Source organism: Anser brachyrhynchus (assembly GCF_964034855.1).
Source record: "Anser brachyrhynchus genome assembly, chromosome: 21".
NCBI classification, from domain to species: domain Eukaryota; kingdom Metazoa; phylum Chordata; class Aves; order Anseriformes; family Anatidae; genus Anser; species Anser brachyrhynchus.
In genome coordinates this window covers 1,024,014-1,047,512 of record NC_137714.1, presented here as the reverse complement: position 1 = coordinate 1,047,512, position 23,499 = coordinate 1,024,014, and the positions used below count along the sequence as shown (strand labels likewise).

The 23,499-nt window shown below is 47.9% G+C and overlaps 1 protein-coding gene across 14 annotated transcripts in view; it reads left to right on the top strand.

Moving 5' to 3' along the window:
- Positions 1-1,135: 1,135 nt before the first annotated feature.
- CCDC30 (coiled-coil domain containing 30) overlaps positions 1,136-23,499 on the top strand; it is a 40,403-nt gene continuing 18,039 nt past the window's right edge. For 2 of the 14 annotated variants that reach the window (XM_080564287.1, XM_080564286.1), the window contains exons 1-11: positions 1,137-1,215; positions 1,325-1,492; positions 2,084-2,204; positions 7,843-8,033; positions 12,079-12,168; positions 13,094-13,247; positions 14,972-15,043; positions 17,303-17,418; positions 18,816-18,923; positions 19,339-19,439; positions 20,303-20,495. In XM_080564287.1, the coding sequence (XP_080420413.1) occupies positions 1,153-1,215; positions 1,325-1,492; positions 2,084-2,204; positions 7,843-8,033; positions 12,079-12,168; positions 13,094-13,247; positions 14,972-15,043; positions 17,303-17,418; positions 18,816-18,923; positions 19,339-19,439; positions 20,303-20,495 (1,377 nt within the window). In that variant the 5' untranslated portion in view covers positions 1,137-1,152. The other 12 variants (XR_013941390.1, XM_080564280.1, XM_080564291.1 and 9 more) reach the window with 12 other exon arrangements.

The window sequence follows — 23,499 nt, the reverse complement described above, 5'->3', positions numbered from 1 at the left end:
TGATGCCTGCAGAGGTCTGTAGTGGTTGTTAAAAGTGGTTGTTCTGAAGGGAGAATCTGCCAGCACAAGTGATGTGCCCATGGCTGGTGCTGAATATTCCTTTTAACCCTGGAGACCTGGCCGACCTGCACTATCCTAGGGAGTTCAAGGTCGCCTCGTGTCTGTAGGGTAACAGCAGAGTGTTTTAAGAAACTGAAATGGAGACTGTGATCAGATGTGGGAAGTACCTGTCCAAGTGCAAGAAGGGAAAGTGCTTAGGAAAAGATGGAATGTGCTGCACCTGTATCGTATGTGCTTGTGCACTCTGAAAGCTGCCTGTTTTAATCTTCCGGTGCGTAATCAATATCAACATATGGTCCTGCTAGCTTAGAGGTTTCTGTTGCCTTAGTTTGAGTCTTGCACTTAAAGACAGAGGTGGGCTGGCAAAGGTGAGAATATACAAAGTCATGTCCAAGTAAATTAAGCCCACCCTTGAAGTAGTGTTAGCACAAGTGGTGGGAAACGTGCAACAAAGGTCACCTTAGTATCCTGCCCTTTGTGAGGGGGTTATGAAGGAGGGAAGCCCCAGGCACCACCTCCTGGAGCCCGCTGGAGTCGCAGGGACGCTGCTGCGGGATGTGCTGCACGGTGCCCGCTGCTGCTTCAGCAGGGGGTGAAGCTGCGGAGAGGGGAAAACCCGGGCCGAGCCCCAGCAGTCCCGACCCGGCGCGGCCCTGCAGCGAGCAGCGGTGGGACGAAGACCTCGAGAGCTCGCAGGACCGCGAGGGGCAGGAATCGAGCTCCGGTTCAGCTCCGGCGCGTGTTCCGCGGCGGGTTCGCTGCCACCGCGCGCACCCGGCCGCCGCAGGGCTCCTGCTCCCTGAGGGCTCCGGGCTCGGTTCGGTCGCACACCCCCGGGGTGGTGCCGCTCTTCCCGGCCTCTGGTTCCCCCGGCCTCGCGCCGCGGGACGCCCGGGGCCCGTTTCACGCGCCCGCTGCCTGCCGCGCCGCCGGGCCCCACACCGCCGCCGGGCCCGGCCGGGCCGTTCTGACAGGACCCCGCGGGGCCGCCTCGGGGGGCCTGCTCGGGGGGCGGGCCTCTCGCTCGCCGCCCTGAGTGACGGCTCCCCCAGCCAATCGGCGGCGCGCTCGGCGCCCCCTCCCCCCGTTGCCATGGCGCCCGCCGTCCCGGCGGGGCGGGGCCCGCGCCGCATGGAGGCGGCCGCGGCCGCTCCGGTGGGTGCCGGGGGCGTCCCCGGGAACCGCTCGGGGGCTGCTCGGCAGCGCCCGGGCCGCGGCACCCCGACCCGCCCGCCGCTTACGGCCCGTCTCGGTTCCCCCGCAGGCGGAGGCGCCGGTGCCGGCGGAGTTCGTCCGCCGCTGGCTGCGGGCGGAGGGCGCCGACCCCGCCGCCCCGGCGGAGGAGCAGCTGGGCCTGGCCTGGCGGCTGCTGCGGCGAGCCGAGGCCCGGCTCGGAGACCTCGAGCGGCGGCGGGCCGAGGAGCTGCGAGAAGTAAGGGCCGGCTCCCGGCGGAGGGGCCGCCGTTACCGCTGCGCCTCTCTTGCCTCCCGCGCCCGCGGCGTGTCACGGGGCGAGGTCGCGGCCGGGAGGCGCTTTCCCCTCGGCCCCGTTGCCAAGTGCAGGGCCCGGCTGTCGGCGGCGGGCCTCGGGCCTCCGCGCTCCCGGCAGCTGGCCTCCGGTCCCCGAGCCAAAAAGCCGCCCGGAGAGTGGGGCCGGTGCCTGTAGCCCGGGGCCGGGGCACGTCCCCTGCGCTCGCCGGTAAATCCCGTTAAAGGCCGGCTCGGGCTCCTGGTGCCGTGCCAGGTCTGCTTTGCTGCCCAGTGTTGAGCCTTTCCGTGTCTCTTCTGATAAGCCCTATTAAAAAAAAAAGAGAGAGAAACGGGGCTTGTCTAGTTGAAAGGCTGCCTCCCTACCGAAACGTCCCCGGATTCTAAAACGGCACAAAGTGCAGTGTTCTGCAGACGGCTGAGTTTATCCCGTGAATTGGGGGGGAGAAGGGAGCTCGAGAGTTACTCGTGCCAAGTGAGTTTCTGAGCTGTTTGTAAGCGTGCTGAAGCGCAGGGACGTTTGCTTGATTCCTAGGTGGAAAGCTACGTGGGCCATGTCCGTAACCTGACAGAGGAACGGGACAACGTCATCACGGAGTATGAAAAAGAAAACAAGCACCTCCGAGATGAGCTGATGCAGCTGCAGCTGCAGCAGGGTAATCCTTTCCCTCGGAAGCACGGTCCAAGGGGATGCGTTGCCAGGTAGTGCTCTACAGGTTTTCCGGCAGAGCTGGCTGAAAGCTTCTTTGCAGGAAGAACAACATTTCTTGATGAGTTCTGTGAGACCAGCGCGCATGGCTTGTTTTTTGGGAGGTTGGCAGAAGCCTTGGTGAAACTGAAACGTTGGAATTGATTTGTAATCGACTTAGCCATTCTTGTCTGCTTTTACTGGCTTTATTCAGTGAGTTGCACAGTTTCTCACCTCATGTAGCTGCATTGTCACACGAAGTATCTTCCAGAGGCTGTTTGAAGAACAGAATCGATTGTGCTGGTCATCTCCCTACTCTAAGTTGTTCGGTAGCTGGGTGTTGAGTTGTGCTCCTTCTGAAGTAGATGAAGCAACTTTGCCATTCATTGGCTTTGGTTTAGACAAGGCCCGTAGTTTTTAAAAACAACTTTGAAGGACACAGATATGTTTGCAACAGTGATCCAAAACTTGTAGTTTGTGCTTATTTTCGTGTAGTTGTTCTGTTTAGAACAAATAATTTCACTTCAAATGATTTGCTTCTCTCTCAAACCTGGGGTTGTTTTGTTCTTGTTTTTCTTCAGTCTCACGAGTCTTCTCTTGTGCGTTGGGTGCTGCTAGCAGCACGCTGTTACCATTAGCTCTTCCTTCTGTGGGATGTATTATCCTGGGCCAGTGGTGAGACTGGGGGTGAGAAGCATAGCTTGAACAGGCTCTTTGTTATGCACGCTTTATTTGGGGCCATAAATATAGGAGTTCGGGGAAATTTATTGCAGTTTTGAGCGTTTGGCTCTGGCCAGCATGCAGATTTCAGGGAGCATGTCTGGTGAAGTGACGTTTAAAAGATAGGTGAGCTTAAGCACTGTCTGAAAATCTGGTCCTCTGGCACCTCTGGGCTCCAAGAGCCGTACTTTACTGTTGGGTGCTGGTGCGCAAGGCTTTGAAATGACCCAGTGACCTTTCGCTAGCGGTAGAGAATTTTATTACTGATTCTTCCCTCATCTTGCCCACGAGGTGGCAGGCGAGTGATGAAAACGTCTACAAAGCTGTGTTTACATTTGTTTCCTCGTGGTGGCTCTGCTCTTTTCAACTTTGTCCATTTTTAAAGGATTCTCATGGCTGTTGAGCAATGGTTAACACTGAAATGGAAGCTGAGATGCGTGCCCACGATGTTGGTGGGTTCCTAATTGTGGCCAAGTTATTACCAGCCTGCAGTTCCTGAGGAGTGCCTGTGGTTCCACGGTGCTTTGGTGCCGTATGGTGGTTTCACGCAGCTCTCTGGAGAAGTTTATTTTGGGATGTTGCTGCCAGACTTTGGTTTTCAAGGCCTGTTACTGCCTTACTGACGGCAGTAGCTGCAGTCCTGCAACACATACTGATGGCTTAGTGATCTGGTCAGTGGTATGGATACGTCACTAAAGCCCTGTCTTCCACTAGGGCGTTCTCCACAGTGAGGGATGCCAGCCTTGGGGTGTTTTGGGATGCTTATGGATAGCTTCCTTGCGGAACTGGCCTTTTGGCTTGGCAAGGCAGCTGCTGGCCATGGAGGGGTGCGATAGGTGACAAGGAGGCACTATTATTGGCTGTGCAAGGCAGCAGCTTGGATTCTGGCTGAACTACCGTGTCTGCATGTGCCAGCATGTCCCCAGAGATCCAGGGAGAGGGGCTGGAGGGAGGACTGGAGTCCCTTTCTTCCAGGAGTTCATCATCTTCCTATCCCACCTCCAGCTCCTTCGAGGGTGATGTGAGACTGCTGGGGGGGCAGCTTGAGGGCTGTAGGCATGCTTTGTGGTCTGGTGCCCGGCAGCAGCCTCACGTTGGAGAGATCTGAGGTACCTCTGAAGCTGTGTCCTGGGTCCTTGCACGTTTGTGTCTGTGTGTCGGCTTTTCCCTCTGAAGGTACTGACTGACGCAGACGTGGGTGCTCACGTTGTCCGTCGTCAGCGATTGCTCCAGAGTGCTCAGAGGTCCCTGGCTCTGGGCAGGATGTGACTCAGCTGCTTGGAGTTCATGTGGGTCATTTCTTGCTCTGTGAATATTTGTTATTTCTGCCATTTTTCTCTTTCCCTTCTGTTTCCTCCCCACCTATCCTTCCTCCTTTACAAAAAAAAAAAAAAAAAAAACCACTGGCCGTCTCTGGCACAGAGCTGCTGAGCGTGCTGAGGAATGTGCTTGTGCCTTAGCAGCCGTGCTTGCTCAGTCCTTTACCTGCTCCGGGTCTCTGATGCACCTCTGCTGCCTGCTGCGTGGCTGCACAGCTCAGTGCTGCATCACCACGTTTGTTCCATGGGCCTCTGCTTTCTCCTGGAGTTTGTGCAAACCAGCCCAGAGGTTCCTCCCGTGTCCTGCGGGGTGCAGAGCAGGCTGAGGGGCGGTTGTCCTTGGGTCTTATTGCACCTCTTGTCTTGTTTTCTCTTTAGGAGGGACAACATGATACTGCAGATCAGGCTTTAACAAAACAGGGCAGGAGAAGGGGTCTTGTGAAAAGGAAGACCCCAGCCTGCTGGGACTGTTAAACAAAAATGTGAGTAACGTCACGGCAGGGAGCTTTTGGGAGGCTTGAAGTGAGTTCAGATGGGAAAGGGTAGTTGAGGACAGCGGCTGGTTCAAGGCTGTGGTGCAGCCAGAGGATCAGCATGAGTGGTGAGGTGCAAGCGGACAGGATCTGTCCTGATCTGGAGTGCAGGGAAGGCCAGTGGCAGCTGGGAGAGCCGGCTTTGGAGACCAGGACGGGAAAGTGCCCTCAAAAGAGGTGCAAAGACTCGGGTAAATGCGGGACATTACTTGGGTGGGCTGTGGGGGCCGAGCACGCTCTCTCTTCCAAAAAAACACCCAAACAGATCAGAAGCTGTGCTTGGTCCTAGGATTGCTGTGAGCAATTTTATCTGCCAAAAGCTGTTTCTGATGATAAAAAGCAAGTTTATGCTTATATATTTATTTCTTGCCTGGAACATGCCCAGAGAGTTCCTGCCTAGAACAGCTGTGCCTGGTTTTATGCTGAGCTATTGATCTGAGCTTTACCTCATTTGGTACCTCTGCCCAGAGTGACATTTTTCCTTTCCTCGAGGCACTTCATAATCCATTTCTGATGGTTCTCATCTGATATGCTTCAGTGTTCTGGAGGGCAGATCGAAAACTCGTGCACAGAATTATCAAAGCTTTTATGAAAAACAGATGTCACAGAAGTAAAACACGATGCTGCTGGGGCCTTGCCATGATTTAAGGAGTGAAACAAAAAGAATCGTCGTAGCCTGAGCTCGTTTGTTGTAACAGCTGTACTGCTTAAACCTCCCCTGCGTGGACGAGAGGACGCGGCTTCTGTTGTGGGTGTGATGTCTGTGAATCGCACGTTTCTGTGCGTCAGGGAGAGAAACTTCCTCTCTTGCTTTACAAAGGTAAGACACCTTTGCAGAAACGAAGCTCGCTTCCAGAGAAGCAGCGGTGCAGTAGGTACGTGCTTGTGGGAGCACATCAGGGCGCTGGTCTGACATTGATCATACAAGGTGTTTGCTCTCTTTGGTAGGTCACATACGATGTGATAGAGAAGGGGTTTGTCAGATGCTTGTAAGGAACCAGAGGGCTTTTACAGGAAGGTAATTTGTGCTGTGTGCTGCAGTCTCCTCTCATCCTCACAGATCTTTTTTTTCCTCTTCAGCCCGTGGAAAATGTCTAGATCCTGTTGCCACATCTATATAGCGTAGTATCGTTTTGCAGGCTGCGTGCAAGGGAAGTACCTTCAAGCAAAATTGTCCATACAGGAGCAGCTGTGTGAGTTCAGTCCCTTTCGCCTGCTGTCCTGTTTCTGTCCACAAGCAAAGCAGCTACTGGGGGAAGGTGCAAGGACCCCGGTTTGGATCGTCAGTGGGATTTGGCAAAACCATGGGAGGAATCTGTGAGGCAGCTTGGAGGCCATGTGGGTTTCTCAGTTTAGTGTGAGCTGTGGGCTCTTCAAAAGGCATATGGAGCAAGGGGTCAGTTATTTTTAAACTGCAAACTGCAATATTTTGTTCTCCTTCGTACAGGAAAGCTGCAAGAGAGCCGCGCTTGACCTCTTCATTGAACAAGCTGTAATTCATAACCACAGGGAGGGTGAATGGGAAACCGCAGGGTGTTTTCCATCCATAGGGCTGGACAGAGCCAGCTGCAAAGTGCAGAGTGGAAACAAGCAATTGATTCGAGCCCTAGGGTGTGATTGCGCTGGGTCCCCTGTTAAACCCAGTGTGTGAAAGTGCAGAGCAGGCTTGTCCAGAGCTGTATATGTATTCTGTGTAAGAGTATGAGAAGTACTTGTTCTGCGTAACTTCTGAAGTTTAGCTCCCTAAGCAGTGAAGGAGTGTGACTGTGCCTCCCTCGTCAGCACAAACTACACAACTCCCCGATTCCCATCCTACAGCACTTGGAAGCCTTTATAATCTATTTGGGGCAAGAAATTGGGAGCAGTTTTTAATATGAATTAAATTACTGGAGAAAGGACTGATGAGAAATGAGCAGTGTTTACATAGGGAGGTTTTCAAAGCCCTTCCTTAGGTTAACAAGCTAATAGATCCAGTGCAGGAGTTGCTGCCATGGCCACAAAGGAGACGAAGGCATCCTCATGCTCTCTAGGTGGATGAATTGCCAACCAAAGTGAGGGGTTCTTACTTAATTTTTTTTTTTTTTTAAACAAATGATCTTGAGCATGCTGTAAAATGGAGTTCAAACCAAATAGGAAAGCTCTTGCATTGGTTTTTTTTTTTTCTGCACGTTTCTTCTGAACAATGTACCTGGAGAAGTGTAACCACAACTGTATAGTGCTTGTAACCTGGGCAGTAGAGCCAACTGTGGCCCCAAACACAGCAGTGCCTAGTTGTAAACAAATACCATTATGATTTGTTTACCTCAAAAGCCATCGAATCTTTAAGTTTTTCCTAGTACAGAGTCTTCCTAGCTGTAACTCTGGGATAAATAGCGAGTGGTAATTTAATTCTAAAAGGAATTTTTGCTCCTTTAATCTTACAGGAGACCTCCAAATAACAGGTCTGCGTCACCAAGAAGTTGTCCTTAGCCTGTGGGATTAGAGCTGGTTTTGGAGGAACGTGCATGGGGAAAAAAGCTCTTAGGAAAATTCTGTTTGTATGAGTGATGTGGTATTTTGTGTCTCTTCTTCCTAAAGAAACTGCTTATGTGATTGCTTGCCCATCTGCTTGGTTTCTCTCAATGCTTTTTTAATCTGTTGTTTAGCTTCCGCCGAAGTGTGTTAGGGGGTAAGAGAGTCAAGGACAAAAAGGCTGGTGAAGCTTAGCTGCTGGGTGGAGGTAAATGGTCATAACAACTCACCCCTCTTAAGGGCAGGAGAATTCAGATGTAGCAGGTCCTATCGCTTGCTTGACAGGCAGGGTAGTGGGTGCGAGCAGAAATGTCACAACGGTGGGAATAGGGCTACCGCAGTAGGAGAGAGTGGGGGATAGGAGGGAGCAAGGGAGCTGGGAAGCAGGAGAACAGACTCGAAGTTTTGTGAGCTGTTGGAGGGTTCCAGGAGCAACTGGGGCTGTCGTGGTGTTTAGAGAACCTGGGGCGCAGGTAATTGGGCTTCCTTTCTTCTTGTGCTCACAGAAAGCCTTGTCTTGCAGAAGCCCAGCTGAAGGAGGTCAAGGAGATGCTGGAACAGGAAGGCTTGTCCGAAATAGCTCACAGTAATGCCAGCGAACAGATTGCTTATTTACTGGTAGAAAGAACAATGCTGCTGGAGAAACTGGAGATCACAGATCAGAAGTTGAATTCACACAGCTACGTAGACAGGCTGTGTGCTGCACAGCTTCAGGTACACCCTGCTTTAGCTGCTCAGACTGTCTGAAAGCATGCTGGGGAAAAGGGTATCTTTGAGATTTTTAAATTAAAAGTTTTTCTCCTATCTATGGATTGTTAGTGATGAAGTTTATTTCTGTGTTAGTTTTCTCCGTTGTATGTTTACGCTTGATTTGCTCCCACGTCTTGCATAGGGATAATGAATAGAATTATTTTTGAGAGAATGTTGAAGAATTTGTGATATAATTGGGTCTGAAGATCTTCATTGGGCTATAATGGCTTCCTACTGATCCAGATTTCCTGATGATCCATTATTGAATTACAGGTGAGTGAGTTCCCTTGACAGTCGTTAATTTAAGAAAAACCCTCCCTGTACTCTAAGGTGAGGTTAAAACTCCTTCCTTGTCTTTTAGCTGCTGAGCTAGAGGATGGAAGTTAAGTAAACCTCTGCTTACAGATTTTGTTCAGTAAATAAATTTGACAACATGACTTGGCGGTTGGCAGGCTAGGGGAAGACCATCCACATCTTGCCTCTTACTTTTGAGGTCAAGATGACAAAACGGACAAATGGTAGAGGAGCAGCAGCTCTAGTGTGTCAGAGAGGCAGTTTGTGACCACCTACCTCGACTAGGGCAATCTCCCTCCCAGCAACTTCGACACCGACTTCCACCTACTCCTGAATATGACTGTTAAAGGGAACTGGAGCCCAGGAGCTCCTGGCCGTTGTAGCTCCTCATTTGCAGCTCTCCTGCGTTGCTGTGCTTGTTGGCCCTGCTGTGCAATGCTCAGTCTGCCCTTGTGCAATACTCACCTCAACCCTAACTTCATTTTGATAGTCATGGCTGTCGGATGTACGGGAGCATAAACAGTGCTGCCCTGGGCTAGCTCAAGAGCCTGTTTAAACTGCAGCATTTGTGATACAGAATGTTCAGTTTCTCTTACTCTTCCCAATCTCCTTCTGCCAGAAGGAGAAGTGGCCAGACCAGGTTGTCCTTTGGGGTGGGGGGAGCTGTTCCTGCCTGGGGACACAGTGGGTGAGCTCTGGGCTGCAAGGGAGATGCAGGAGGGCTGGGAGCTGCAGCCCCTGCAGAGCACGGCCAGCCAGAACTGGGGACAGAGGAGATGGCAGGGCTTGGTGACACCCAACTGTTTGCTGGAAGCAAGGGCTGCCTGCTAGGGCACCAGCAGGTGGAAGATCTGCGGGCAGACTGTTGCATTTCTGTCACTACCTTGACCTTTCTATAGTTAAAAAGTTGGGTTTATAGTTTTTCATTCTGATAAACTGGTTGGAGTTGAAAAGCTTCTTGGCCTCTTTTGGGTGAGCACACTTAAGGAGGGGGGCTCGTCAGGCCTGCTGCGAAGCTCAGCTTGGTTTGGGCTGCGTTGCACCATCTGACCAGAAGCTCAGAGGACTGCGTAAGGGCAAAAATGTAGTGGTAGTACATCAGAAATATCCCCCTTGCCTCCAGTGCTGTGCAGTGTCTGAACTGTAGCTGCTATCTCTGTATTTATTAGTCCTTGATTAATTTTTCTCTTCTTTGAATGTGGTTGCTTGTTGACCCCATGCAGTTTTCTTACATCCTCAACATTCTGCAGCAAGGTTCAGTTGCTGTCACGTTCCTCTGTTTCACCCTACCATCTCTGGGCTTTGCTTAATGCTCTCCAGCTTTTGCATTCAAGGCAGTGAACAATTGCCTTTTGTCTGCCTTTTCTGTGCCACTCGGGATTATACTGACCTCAAGAGCATCCCTTTCTGGCTGGAGAGTCCCAGTCTGCCTAACTGTTACAGGGTTGGGTGTCATTCGTGGTACAATAACACCTTCGCATATAGGTATCTTCCTCAGAATCAACGGGTTTGCTTACAGTGAGAGAGAGGTACTTCCCTGACGTGTTGCCTCCCCCTCCTTGATAGAAAATGTCTCTCTGTGAATCCTGAATAATCTGCCTGTGAATGTCTGTCACTTGATACAAATGTTTGCTGCAAACCGACCATTTTTCTGGTGAAGCATTGTAATAGAAACCTCACTGTAGTTAAGAGGAAGCAGAGCTGTAACCTTGCAGTGAAATGCCAGTTAACCACATCTGCTACGGAGCATTTACGATGAGTGATCAGGTTTGCGCTTCCTTCAGTGCCACGGCTGAGTAAGAGAAATAGGGCCAGCTCAAATGAAGAATGCAGATGCCTCCAAGTCCGGTATTGAATCCAAACCTTCCTGCATGGAGCTCATCCTTCTGAACGCGTAGCTGATGGGGACTTCTGTCTAACAGCCTGCGGATAAAGCACGTACCCATGTAAGATGTAAGTTCAGGTCCCTCCTGTTGATCACTTCAGAGGAATTCATTCCACTTGCATGTTTCTCTCCCGGAGTAAATAAGTGACTTTCCATCCTTGTGTTGGAGCTGGCCACCGAGCAGTGAAGAAGACAGATTCCTGGAGCCAGGAGAGCAAGCAGGCAAGGAGCAGGACTGCAAATAGGGGGTAGGGATGGAAGTCCTGCTAGTCCTGCTTTCTCCTGCTCTCATTCCTTCCTATTTCTCCATCCACTCTGGGGCTGAATGCCCTCTACACCTGGCTGCAGGCTTCCTGGAAAAGAGCTACAGCAGTTATGCATCCAAACTTCTGTTGTGACATACGGTGTCTGCAGCTACAGCTTCTCCTAGGTGTCCCCTCTCAGACCATTCTTTCTGATGCTTCCGTAACGACCACACAATATGTTTCTGTAACAAGGCTGGCGTTGACTACTGGGTAAAATTGGAGAGAGTATTGTTGCACCTGTGCTGGGTGAAGGACAAAGCCAGGGCAAAGTCTTGTCCGTAGAGATAATATAGTCTACGTGTGAAGAACAACGTTGGCTTTTCTTGAATTCCTCCTGTTACACAGTGCTAGACCCCCCTGTTATGTAAAGACAGGCCTGTAAATACCTGACTTTTATCCACTTTTCATACAGCTGTTTAGAAGAATGAGGCTTGGAAAGGCAAGTGTATTCTGGCATGATCAAAATACGTTATAAGGTTAATGCTCCTCATTCGGAATCAAACAGAACTTCTCTGCAGTTCTTACGCTGGACACCTTTCTTTCTGTGTTTTTAAAACCAGGTGAAAGACTCTGGAGACCTGCTTTTCAGGAAAACAATTTCTAAAGCAGACTGTTTTTTCTCCCCAAATGATGTCATTGGTGTTCATGCTTGTGAGCTAGAAACTGTTGATTAAGCACTCCTTTCTTCTGGGTAGCATCACACATTTGTTCTACAGGATCATTAGAGTCACAGCAGTGTTTCAAGTGAAAAGGTTAATTGCTCTCGTTACTCTGTTAACTGGAACGTGTAACCTTTCTAATTCTCAAACAAACTGTTATGTGCTTGTTCACTCTTATACCGAAAGTCCAAATAAGTTTCTGTCTGTTACGGAAATTAATGTTTTTTTTTTTTTATTTTTGCTAGACTGCTTAAGCATAGCTGATTTTTTTTAATGCACCCTCAGTAATGCAGAAAGCCTGGGTACAAACATGCATTTTTGTGTAGTCATCCTGATACGTACGTGGGAAAACACTTTGAGTAGTGCCAGAGAAACCTGGCGTGTACAAGCACACACCTCTCTAGCATCAAGCTGCAAAAATGTTAATGACAACTAACCTGAGCAGAAGCAAATCCTTGGTGCTGATTCATGTGCACAGACCACAGGAGCAGGAGGAATCTGTTAAGCTGGTAAGCACTTCAAAAGAGTAGGGCATGAGGAAGTAACCCACCATTACACTGATCGAGTGAATCTAGTGTACATTTCTTGGAGCAAAGCTGAGCCACTGTGCTCGAAAAGGAAGTTGCCAAGGAGATCATGGCTTTAAAAAAAAATGTAGTGGGCCTGTAGAGTACTAGCAAAGTATAATAGACAACTGAGGATTTTCCCAGGGATGTGGGATATCTCTGGTTGAAACTTGTCCTTTAAGGTATGATTACAACCCCTTGTTAATGAAGGTATGTTAAAACTGAGAATACTACACCCTGGTGTCCATGGCAGCATGCTTTCTTGTGGCATTGATCTATTAAAATCTCTTTCTGTGCAAGGATGAGTTTGATCACATTCATCAGACATTGGAAGATGAACTCCAGCAACAGTGCAAATCCATGCAGCATGCAGAAGAGACGATAAATGAGGTAGTACATTTGCACGTTGCTTGCTGATGACGTGGCATGTAGCTGAGATTTCAAGCAGTGGGTCTGTTCCTGAGCACACTGTGAGGTTACTTGGTATTTTTTGCTGATGGGTTGTGAGCGTGCTCTGAACTGCAGGCTGTGCAATCTCATCAGCCTGCTGCTACACATGAGTTACTAACTTCTGCTGAGAGCCAGGGCTAACATCTCACCAGGGTGAGATGGTTGGGTTAGGGCTGTGAGTACTGTAAGTACTCATGTGCCTTTCATTCTAGCCACAAAGAAAAGATATTGGAGACAGAGCAGACCAAAGTCATGGCTGTGAGAAACAGCCCTTTTTATATCAGCTGAAATTACTTCTCGGCACAAGCACCAGGTCAGCGGGTGAGGTCTCTGGTTCACAGACTAGGAGCATTTTGTAGGCTGGAAGAGGAGGTTACCATTGCTGGGCTGGGTTGGGGCTGGCTCTCACAGCAGCCTTGGGATCAGCTCTCACAACAGCCATGGGACAACAAACATGCAGAACTGACTTGTTCTTGGAGCAGACCCTCACAGGGTGTGATGGAGCCCTCAGCTTGGAAACCCCCCATATATATGTTTTTCTGAACTATGTGCTGTCTGTAATCATTCGTCCTTGTCTTCAAATGTGCTTGAAAATGCACCTTAATTAACAGCTTTGTCTCAAGGAAGGAAAAACAGAGCTTTGTAGGAAGCAGCCACGGCATGCTGTTCGATGTCTGCTCTTTGACACTTGTCCGTGGCAGGGTGTCACCCTCTACGTCTCTGTCTCCTGCCTCTGCAAGATCAGCTGGTTTCTGTTTATGTCACCACCTCTGTTCTGGTGGGCCCAGAGGGATGTGGAGGGGGGATCTGCAGTCACCAGGAGGGTTATCTCATTTCCACTGGAGCATTAGATTGTGTGCTCCAGTCCTACAGGGAAGAGCTGGAGAGAGAACAGGCATCACGCGTAAGAGTTGAACGAGAGCTGGCTGAGGCCACGCAGAAGCTGCTGGTGGCCCACAAAGGGATCCGGAGGCTGACAGACGAGCTGGATACACAAAAAAAGGAGCAGAGCAAAATACGTAAGTGCTTCTCGTGTGGCTGCGTGCCACTCGTAATTACTGGCCTGCGTTTAGCCCCCCCCTGTTCAGTGTGAGCCTTGCACTTCTCACCCAGGGGAACTGGAGAAGGGCTGCCCCATGTCCTTGTAATGAGGAAAAATCTGTTTCAAGGGTTGCCTCACTACCTAGGAGACCTGAATGCAGAAACACAATCAGGATGAATCCGGAGTGTGGAAAGCCAGAACATGGGGTAATCTGATCCTTGATAGGAGTAGCAGCAGTGTCTTGACTGAATTCCTCTCCCTGGCTCATACAAAGGGAGAAATACATACCCCAGAAGGGGATTGAGAAGAAATGGCAACTTGCTCCAGAAACAAAACAGCTTAAATAACTCATACACAGTGTCAGCGTGTCTGAACCACCCATCTCCAGGTTCTCCAGGTGCTATTTTTGGAATGCTACCTCATTTAGGGGTCATTAGCAAGAGCTCATAACCAAGGCTTGTCAGTGGTCTTGAAGTGACTGGTAGGATTTTTACACCTGCTAATACTCGTTTAACCTCCTTGCAAGTATTTAACCTCCTTATTGAAACATCTCTTATTGTCCAGCCCTGAAGTATTCCTTTTTTTTTTTAATTACATTTAAATACTGACTGAAAAAAGTTAACTGTTTTTTGGAAAGAAGTGAAACTGTTTGGTAAAGCTCCTACTGGAATGATCCCTAAAGCCAGGTCCTTCACTGCTGCCTCCTACAGGAGGCTCCCCCAGCAAAACACTGGTTTCTAGATGCTTTTTCTGTTACTCAAATTGTCCCAAAATCCGTGATACAGAATTTCAGCTGAGAGCACCAAGGTGCGGTGCTGCCCCATCACCTTTGCAGCAGCTGCTCTCTTAAGGAGACTGGTACCCACCTGGGCAGGGCGATGGCAGATCACAATGCTGACCTCGCAGTTTGTGCATCACACTCAGATGTAGTCACTAAACCTTCTAGCCAGCCTCCAAACCCGTTGTTGGCAGCTTTTTAATCAAAGCACCCTGCAGTTATCTGCTTTGTCTATCGATCGGTACGCATGCGTTCGTGTGGGTGAGTGTCGTGTCGCAGCCTCCAAACCGTACTGCCTCTCCAGATTTCGGACGGGCTGCAGCGTGACTCCTCTCCCTGGATCTTAGCCTGCGTGGGGAATCTGTGTTCTATAAAATTCCTAAGTATCAAATGAATATAAGACTTCCCAAACTGTGAGTAAGGGTTTCATGCTTGCTATGTCTGTGTGGTTTATTATGCTGTATTAGCGTGCAAGATTAGTGCTGAAACATCTCAGTGACTTCCCCGATGATGTGTATCTGCATGCCTTCTCTTCCCCATGAGCTACAGAGCCAAATGCTTTGTAAATAAACTGATTTTTAAATAGAAAACTAAATGAAATCTCTGATCTTCAATAAGACTCCACTTAAGCAGTGTATTTTGGTTCAATGATTACTTGCAGCTGCTTGCTTGCGTTGATGAGAAAATACAAGATTGCTCCTGGGCAGTTTGTAGCTCAGTTATTGGGTCTTGGTGATGGTGATTAGAGATTTTAAGTCGTGTGCAGTGGTCTAGATGTCAGCTTCTTATTTTTTATTTTTTTTATTTTCTTTCAACTCTATATTTGACAAAGAAGTGCATCAAAAATGTTGCTTTTTTTGTTGTTGTTCAGAAACTTGCAAATGAATTGCCACAGCAAAACTGTCTCTTTGTTATCCTTGCAGAAACCGCCTCGTGGTCAGCCCTGCAAGTGCCTGAGAGCTGGGAAGAAGGGGTGCAAGAATGGAGAAAGAGTGGTAAGTCGACCAATTTATAAGCGGAGAAGATCCAACATTTTATCTGTAGTGGTAGACACACTTTTCAGCAAAATGAATGCTTTAGTAGAAAGTGTTTCTTCACTTTTATTTTAAATTACAAAACTGAAAATCCAATAGCAAAATCCCTGTTTGAAAGTGGGGTGTGGTGTTGTTTTTTTCTTTTTTTTCCCCTCTAGTTTAGAACCGAGAAAATAGGTATATTTTTATTTTTGCCTGACAAAAACTCAAGTTTAAGTTGAAAAGGGAAAAATCATGTTCATCATTTCTGTAAGGAAAACTGGCTTCTCTACTTCTCTGTAGTTCTGCTTTTAGGAGTAGAATACCAGTGTACATGCACTCAGTCAGACACATTTCTGTCAGTGTGCTCCTAATACAAACATCTTTTTCCTGATTCTGCCATTTGAAATACTAGATGGTCTGTGTTAATTGGTGTGATGGTTGCATATGTGTATTGATTCAGACTTGATGGGTTGGTATACAACAACGATTTTTACTCTCTGGTCATGCTATAAATATTAATGTTAGCACAACACTGGTACATTCACATTGTAGTTCCTGCTCATAGCAAGTCATGAATTTTAAGCTGAAGTTGGAAGTTTCTCACTGGTAAGGTAACTTTTCCAAACTGTTTGAAGTATATTTTGTGGACAGGCATCAGGTCTGCCCATGCTGCTGATTCTGGCTGGAGTTTGAACTAGAGCATAGCTCACGTGTACGTGGTGGCTGGTTGTGGAATTTGAACTTGGAGATGAGCTTGAGCCCTGAGCTAAAGTGACAAATGCCCAAGGACCACTGCGTTACAGCAGAGCTTAGACTCCTCCCTGATCTCATACATACAGGACTGAGGCTCATTGTCACAAAGAAACTTTTGCACAACTTGGATTTAGCAGCGATTTAAGATTTAATAATACTTTAATGGTAAATCACAAGATTTGACTGTATGAGTCTTAACAGCACTTAATCATCAGCCAATTCAACACGAGGATTCAACAGTATTTGCTGCAATACAAACAGATTTAGTTAAAGATTTGAGAATGGAAATGTTCATACGAGACAGCAGGGTATGGGAGGGGAGTGTTCTAAACACGGTCGTGTGCTTTCAAGTTTTTTCCCCCTTTTCAGTGAATGTCTCACCCTTCTCCCTTGTCAGTGTTTGTCCGTGGAGGAGCTGTGGTCCTCGAGGAGGTCTTGAGAGGTGCCCCAGCTCAGCAGGAGATCGAGGGTCATAGCCCACTGTGATCCCCGGAGAGCTCAAATAGGCTTTCTCTGGCCGCTCTGTTTATAAGATGAAGTGACTGGCTCCTAGTCAAACTCAGATTCCTTATCATGTTGTTCTCGACCTCCGATGTGATCCGTCATTTCCCCATGAGGAATTTCAATGGGTACTTGCTTTCAGGCAGTACCTCCCTTTGTTCGTGGTCATGGCCATGGGCATCCACCTGGCGCTGTTGGTGACGAGCTGCCCGGTTCAAGGGACGGTCACCTCGAGGCCTGCTGTGGCTCAGAAGCCTGAGCAAGTCCTGTGCCAAGTGCAGGAGTAGAGCGTCCCCGCCACACTTGTGTACACCCTTACTTTTTCAGACATTCATGGCATGGACCCCCCCAGGGTGCTTATCTTTACCTTGGTTTAAAAAATAAAGAGTTTTGAGTCCAGCTGGACTCTCCCCCACTCTCTGCAGGGCTTGTGCAGCATTTCATAGGTGCTGTGTTGTCCCTTTCAGAGCAAACATCCCCCTGCATGAGCTGTTCCCAACGCTCACCCCCTTTCACGTTGTCTGCTTTGCTGTGATTTTGTGGGATGATACTTGCCAGAAATTTCTAAAAGAAGTTTTAAAATAAAATTAAACAAAACCTGTTTGGAGTTTTCCAAAACTTACTGTTGCTCTTCTTGAAACCCATACCTACATGTCCGAGGCAAGGCGTTTTCCCTGATCAAGAAGTAAGGTTATTCCTTGGAATAACTATGGAGAGACTGCTGTGCTCCCGCAGTAAACAGCATGGCTCAGTAGCACTGCTGGTGAACCTGGATCTCCAGAAACATAAACCTCTACACTATGAGTAAGAGAACGGTGTTCCCGCATGTATCGGGAACTACCCTCTGTGCTGTGCTCCCAAATACCTGTGCATAAGGGCAAGGTAATTTCAGAAACAGTATTCATGCGGTAGCTCTGCTCTGAGCTTGATGGAGGTCACGGGCCAAGGCAGTGTTGGTGAGCAGCCTGTGTGTGCTCTGTCCAGACAGGACTGCGCTACAGAAGGCCATGGAGCACAACAGCAGGTTGGACAAGGAAATTCTGGCACTGCGAGCACGGGTCCAAACGCTCGACTTGGAAAGAAAAGCATTCCTTGATCTGGTGAGTACCCATCTTGTCCTGGCTCCTTCTCCAGGCCTGCTGTGACACCAACAGGCTGCTGCGGAGCCACCAGTCCTGGGTTGGCTCCTGAGGCTCAGATGTGCTCCTTAACCCTGCCCTGCCTTTGTATTTCCTCTCTCTTTTCTTTAATGAGTGTTTCCAGAACCGCAGCTCTGATGTTTTATGGCTCATGTAGTAACAAACACCAGGAAACTGGCAGAATAAATATCCAAAGCATGTTTTAAGGCAGCTGCTGTTACTGCAGCCCTAAAAAAAAAAAAAAAAATCAGCTGTCATAGTATCTTTCAGTGCAGGATGAGATCGGTGGTACTTTGATCATGGAGGGGTCTGTTCATGCTCAAACTGAGTATGTGCTTTAGAGCTCCTGAGATGTTTGTTTTCTTGTGCACAGCATTCAGAATCAGATGGATGCTTTCTGGTGCTAGCCGTTGTTTGCACAAAATTAGGTGGATAAGCAGAGACAGCAACAGTTCTACATCTTCCTGGGGACTGTTAATAAAGAAAAGAAATAAGTTTAGTTTAAAACCCAATGCTAGCTATATTTCAAATGATTTTTAATTTTTGCTCATGTTTTGATACCTCTCAACCTCTTTGGCTTTTTAATGTGGTTATGCTGGTTGGTTCAGTAGAAGATAAACTTACTGCTTTTCATTTTGTGTGGAATGTCATTGCTATTAGTTAAATGGTTGATATATTAAACGTAGGTTTCTCTAAATGTAGTAATCTTTATCAACAGAGTAGTTCCTTAGTGAGATTGGCAATAGGAAATAAATATTAAATGAATATTAAAACATGTAATTTGGCACAAATTTTGCTTCTGTTCTTAATTCTCAAATTCTTTGTATTAGTCCTTCAGCAGCCTATAGTTGGTTCTCAGTAGTATGTAATTACTTTTGCCACCTCATGTCTTGCTGTTCAGTAACTAACTGAGCTAATCTCAGTAACTGAGAGTAAGCGTGTGAATGATTGGTGGCTGTGTGGTGTGACTGCTTACCTGCTGTTAGTAATGTTATGTTGATCCTATCAATAACAGCAAAGACAGTCTTAGAAATAGTGGTTGTGATCTGTTTCCCCCTTGGCGTTCAGTCCTGTTTGGTAGGAGGGCATGCACAACACATGCACAATCAACAACTTAAATGAAGAAAAAATGCTTGCTTTTTAATGCAGCGTGGTATTCCCTATTTTACTTCTCTTTACCTCTCATATAGTCTGAGGCCACTTGGCTATAGCAGCCACGTGAGCTCCTCAGCCAATCCCTCAAGCTGAGTGGTTAATATTAATAAATCAGCAATTTATCTGCGTCAAGTTTGAGGAGGATCTTAAGACAGCAAGATGAAAATCAATCAAAAATACAAGCAAGTGTTTTTATTTTGAAGGTCGAACAGCTCAAAGAAGAGATCTGTGAGTATCAAAAGGGTGAGAAGCAAGGATTTTCATTGTCCACACCGGTTGAGACTGAAGAATTGAGCATGCTGCAGCTGCAGGTACTTTCAAGGGCCTTTTGTTCACCAATGTAAAAAGCAAATAGAGCAAATAGGCCCCACTCTGCATTTTAATCCCGTGTCATAAATGAAGAAGCATAGCTTGTTGTGCAGAAATGCTTGTGTTTTCCTTTCTGTGTGTGGGACATGAGTTTATTTGGTATGCCCAGCATAAATCTTATGTGTAGAGCACATCTGTCGGTGTATACCCACTAGTGCCTTCATAGCTGTTACAGGCCTTGGGAGGTTTTGCGATTATAGCCAGCAGATTATCTAATATGAGTAGATGCAGCTGATGCAGCTCATGCTTTCTTGTTGTCCCATTCGTTTATGAGGGACTTAGGTAGCTTTAGAATCACGTCATGCTAAGATTTGAGTCTTAATTGTGTACTAACTTCATTTTCTTTTTTATGCACAGGGCACAAAGGATGAAGGGAGGGTTGAAGGGGACCACACTTCAGGCAAAGCTGGCTCAGATCAAGAAGACAGATATCAGAGTAGTGAAACACTTCATAAAAGGTTTGCAATGAAGTCCTTTGTATATTGTCTTTTTCTAGTGGCTTGTCTGGCGCTCTGTTTGCTGGTATTCCATCTTGCAGGGTTCATTTAAGTATTGGGTTCTTTAGAGTATTCTTTGGTACCAGTTTTGTTCCTTTGCTCCCAGATTTGAATGTTTGGAGGTAATGCAGTCGTGAGTGGGTGTGTAGTCCTGGGTATTAAGAATACAGACTGTTTTCTGGCACTTTCTCCAGTTTTTTGTTTTCCTAAAAGAATAGGTGTTGGTCTTTTGTGGATCCCTGCAGACAAAAGCGTTGTTTTTGAAGCTGTTTTGCTGCTGGGAGGATTTCCTCTGGATTTGGTTGCTGTCCAGGGGTGTACCAAGACATTTGGCTTTCAGACTTCCATGTGTAAACTGGGATTTTTGAGGGAAGTCAAATCTTTGTTCTCCTGTGGCCTGCTTAGGAAATTGCTGCTGCTAAACCTCTTCTAGCATGTTCAAGGAGGAAAGGGCTGTCTGATCCCATCCCTCTGTCTCTTTTCCCCTTCGAATGCCCAAGCCTGTTCCCCCACCTCATGAGGCTGACTTCGTCATTGACTTTCTGCTGTTAGCATCCTCCTGCCCGACCAGGTCTCTCCACAGACCCTCATCGTTACTCATGCAGAACGCATCGCCAATAATTCCACACATCACCACCTAAATAAGAACAGGGACAGGTCATGCTGGGTCTGAGACTCAGAATTAGCAGGATAGATATCACACAGTGGAAAACACATTGGATCTTCCTTGTTTGGCGGTTTGTCAAGAGGTAAGTGATCTGTCTGTGTGCTGATGTGTTCACATAGCAGTTTCAGCCTCAGTGATATTGGTCTTTGGTGTGCAGGTGCCGAGAGGTGATTGAAAACATTGAGGGCAGGAATTCGCAGCTCCTTCACAAGCTGCAAAAACTTGAGCAGGAGCACGAGGATTTGGTTGAGCGCAATGAAGAGCTGGAATCAATTCTGGGAGAGACACAGATCCAAACAAAGCAGGAAAAGGAACAGTTTGAAAGTGAAGTGGAGGGACTTCACCGGAAAGTAAGTAAGGAATGGAAGAAATGCTGTTTTGGTTTTGTTTAATTCTAGCTGCTTTTCTCTCTGCGTATTCATTGGTAAAATAAAATGTTGCTTGACTTAAAGCTGCATGCTCCTTTGTTTAGTTTGACAAGAAATATAACTAGCAAAATCTGCTAGTTTCAGAAAAGTGGGAGAAAAAATAATTATAGCAGTGAGTAAATGACTCTTGCTTGGAGGCACAGATTCCCCCTGTGGAGGTACAGCAGTATTGTCTTTTCCAGCTTCTATTCCCCTTTTTCATGCTTGCACAAGGACTGTTAAGTAGCCAACTTACATCCTGGATCCACAAGCCCAGGCAATGCTCCCTTCACAAACAGCTTTTCTGTACATGTGGACTGTGCTAGTGTTGGTTTCTTCTCTGAGCTGAGGCAAAGCCTTTGTGGTTCAAGTTTGAATTGCCTCATTTTTCTCTGGAGCTTTTTCTTTTGAGTATCTTGTAGCTTGGAAGCATTTATTTCCCCTGAGAAGCTGTCCTAGGTAGCATCAGTGCTCCTGCCAGACTTTCGCATCGGTCTCCTTTAGGAATTGCTTTTCCACCTTGGATGGTTGTTTCTGCTTCTGCAGTTCCTGCTGAAGAGTGAGTTCCAGGAAGCCCTAAGTCGTCCTGGGGCTCAGAAGAGGCACGAGGTATTTCTGAGGCCCGTGAGTTGTCCCTTAAGCTGGCAGTCATGATAGAAGGCTTTAACTTCAGTCCCTATCTCTTCTCCAGACCTGTCCAACAGAGAATGTGGTCCCTGTGGGGCAGTGGTGCCACCTGAACCCAGGAAAGGTCACCAGTTAAGCATGCTGGTGATGAACCGCTGCACTTTTTGACTTCTGATGCCACCTTTGTCAGGGTGCTCTTTAGCTCTGATTTGATTAGGGACTTTCCATCCTTCTGGAGGTAGCTTTGTGAGGAGCACCTGTGCTTTCTGACCACTTAGTGACTGCTTGCCCCAAAGGAGATCCTGTCTGCAGCATTTGTGCAGTGTTGCTGCCAGGGCATGTGGTCTGCTACAGACAGGGCAGTCGAACAGGCCTTAGGACAGGTCCTCTCTGCTAATTTCTAGGCGGAAAGAACAGAGGGAGCCAGGAGCTGGTTTTGCTTCTAGGTGGGTTGGCGGCTTTTCCTCCAAAGAGGCTGCTGGAGGAGATCTTCTCCTTTTCCTTTGGCTGGCTCAAGGCCTTGCTACCTGGCCAAGGGTTCTTCCTTGGGCTGTGTAGCCCTCTCCCATCTGTCTGTGGGTAAGAGATGTTCTCGAGCTGCCAGGCAGCAGGACCAGTCCGTGGTGTCCCAAGAGAACGTTGGATTTCTGAGGTGAGAAGGAAGGACACAGGTTTATGAGTCGGGAGTGGCGCTTTGACATATCCACACGCTTGCTGTTGTGTTACACTGCGATATAGGAGGTGGTACAAGTGTGAAGGTATTTCCCATGTGAATGTGGAAGCAGCCATGCATCTCCAAGATGAATCGTTACAAGTAATTTATCTTGTCTTCCTTTGAAGTAACCTCTGGCTGTGAGGGAAAATTGTATAATGACAGTAAAACAGATTGAAGGCATGTTCAAATATCTCCTGAAGGACCCCAGCAGACGTCATGTTTAGAAAGGTGTAGCTGAGGAGCCGAGGGAAGACACTGACCGTGATGGGAATGGCAGCAGGTCTGTCCACCGTGACTGGACTTTTATTTAAATTGAATGGAGCGTTTGTTCAGCACACATTCAAACGTTCCTTACTTTTCTCACTGAAATCAGCTCTCCTCAAATCAAACAAAATGCATTTGCAGTTTGGGGAAATCCCTTTTTCCCTCAGTCTGTTGTTAAAAGGATCCTTGGGAACGCTGCTTCAGGGGATGCAGAGGGAGCGCGGCGGGGGGCACCAAGTAGTCAAGGAGATGCAAAGCATTTTGGCTGGCGTGAGCTTGGAGCTGCGTTCTGCTGGGTACAAAAAAGAGCTAAAAAGGGCAGCGGAGAGACAGGTGAGACAGACTGCAGGATGGAAGAGGAGGGGGGGGGGGGTTAAACCTTGGCTAGATCCAGCCTCTGCTCATGTGGAGGGTGCAAAGCTGCATCCTTCAGCTCTGAGTGGCTTTTGGATGCCTTGGCTGTAATGAGGGAAGAACCGCACAGAGGCATGTGTGCTGGAGCCTGGAGAAAGCAGTGCCCCTGGGTGTTTGCCAGGCTGCACTGTGTGAAAAGGACCTGGGAGTCTTTTCTGTTTTGGCAAGCCTACAAAAGTCCTGGCTGGTTAGGCCACTGACACAGAACGAGGACACCAGGATACAATGTGAGTATTGTTCTGCCACTTGCATGGGACTTACCTGCCCAGCTTAAATGCTTAAAACTTAATGGCTTGGGGAAAAAATAAGCAAAATAATGGAAATGCATAGCTGGGTATCAGCTTCCTAAGCAAAGGTTGATTTGGGAGCTAGGGAGGGGAGGTTTGTTTTGTTCCTGAGATTCCTTCCACAGCTCCAAAGTCGTGTTGAACTACAAACTGTCATCTGGTCACGGAAGAGAAAGCAGGTTTCTGTGAGAGGCCTGGGTGTTTCACCCTACCAATGTGCATTTAACACCTGGCTTGAAAACATCATCTGTCTTAGAAAACAATATATCAGCTGCCCTCTGTTAGAGATTGGTCCTTGCTGGGAGCTTCAACAGAGCCATCTTGTGCCCGAAGCCTGTCAGTGGAAGCAAAGCTTTCGCTCTTGAGCTTTGACATGCTGCTTTGTAATCACTGAAAACGGACTGGGTTTTGCAGAGGCTTGGCACTTCCTTCCTTTTGGCTTCCCATTGAAAAGGAGTGAAAAATGGTATCTGAATATGTGCGGAGAAAAGAGAAAGAGGGAGACATAAAGCCTGTGAACGTGCGGTGGAGCAGGTGCATGTTCTTTGCATGTTATGGTGTATGTGGTGGACAGATGAACACTGAGGCCGGTCCCTGCAGCTGGACTTCGTCTTCTTCCACTTGCTCTGCAGCCTCGTGA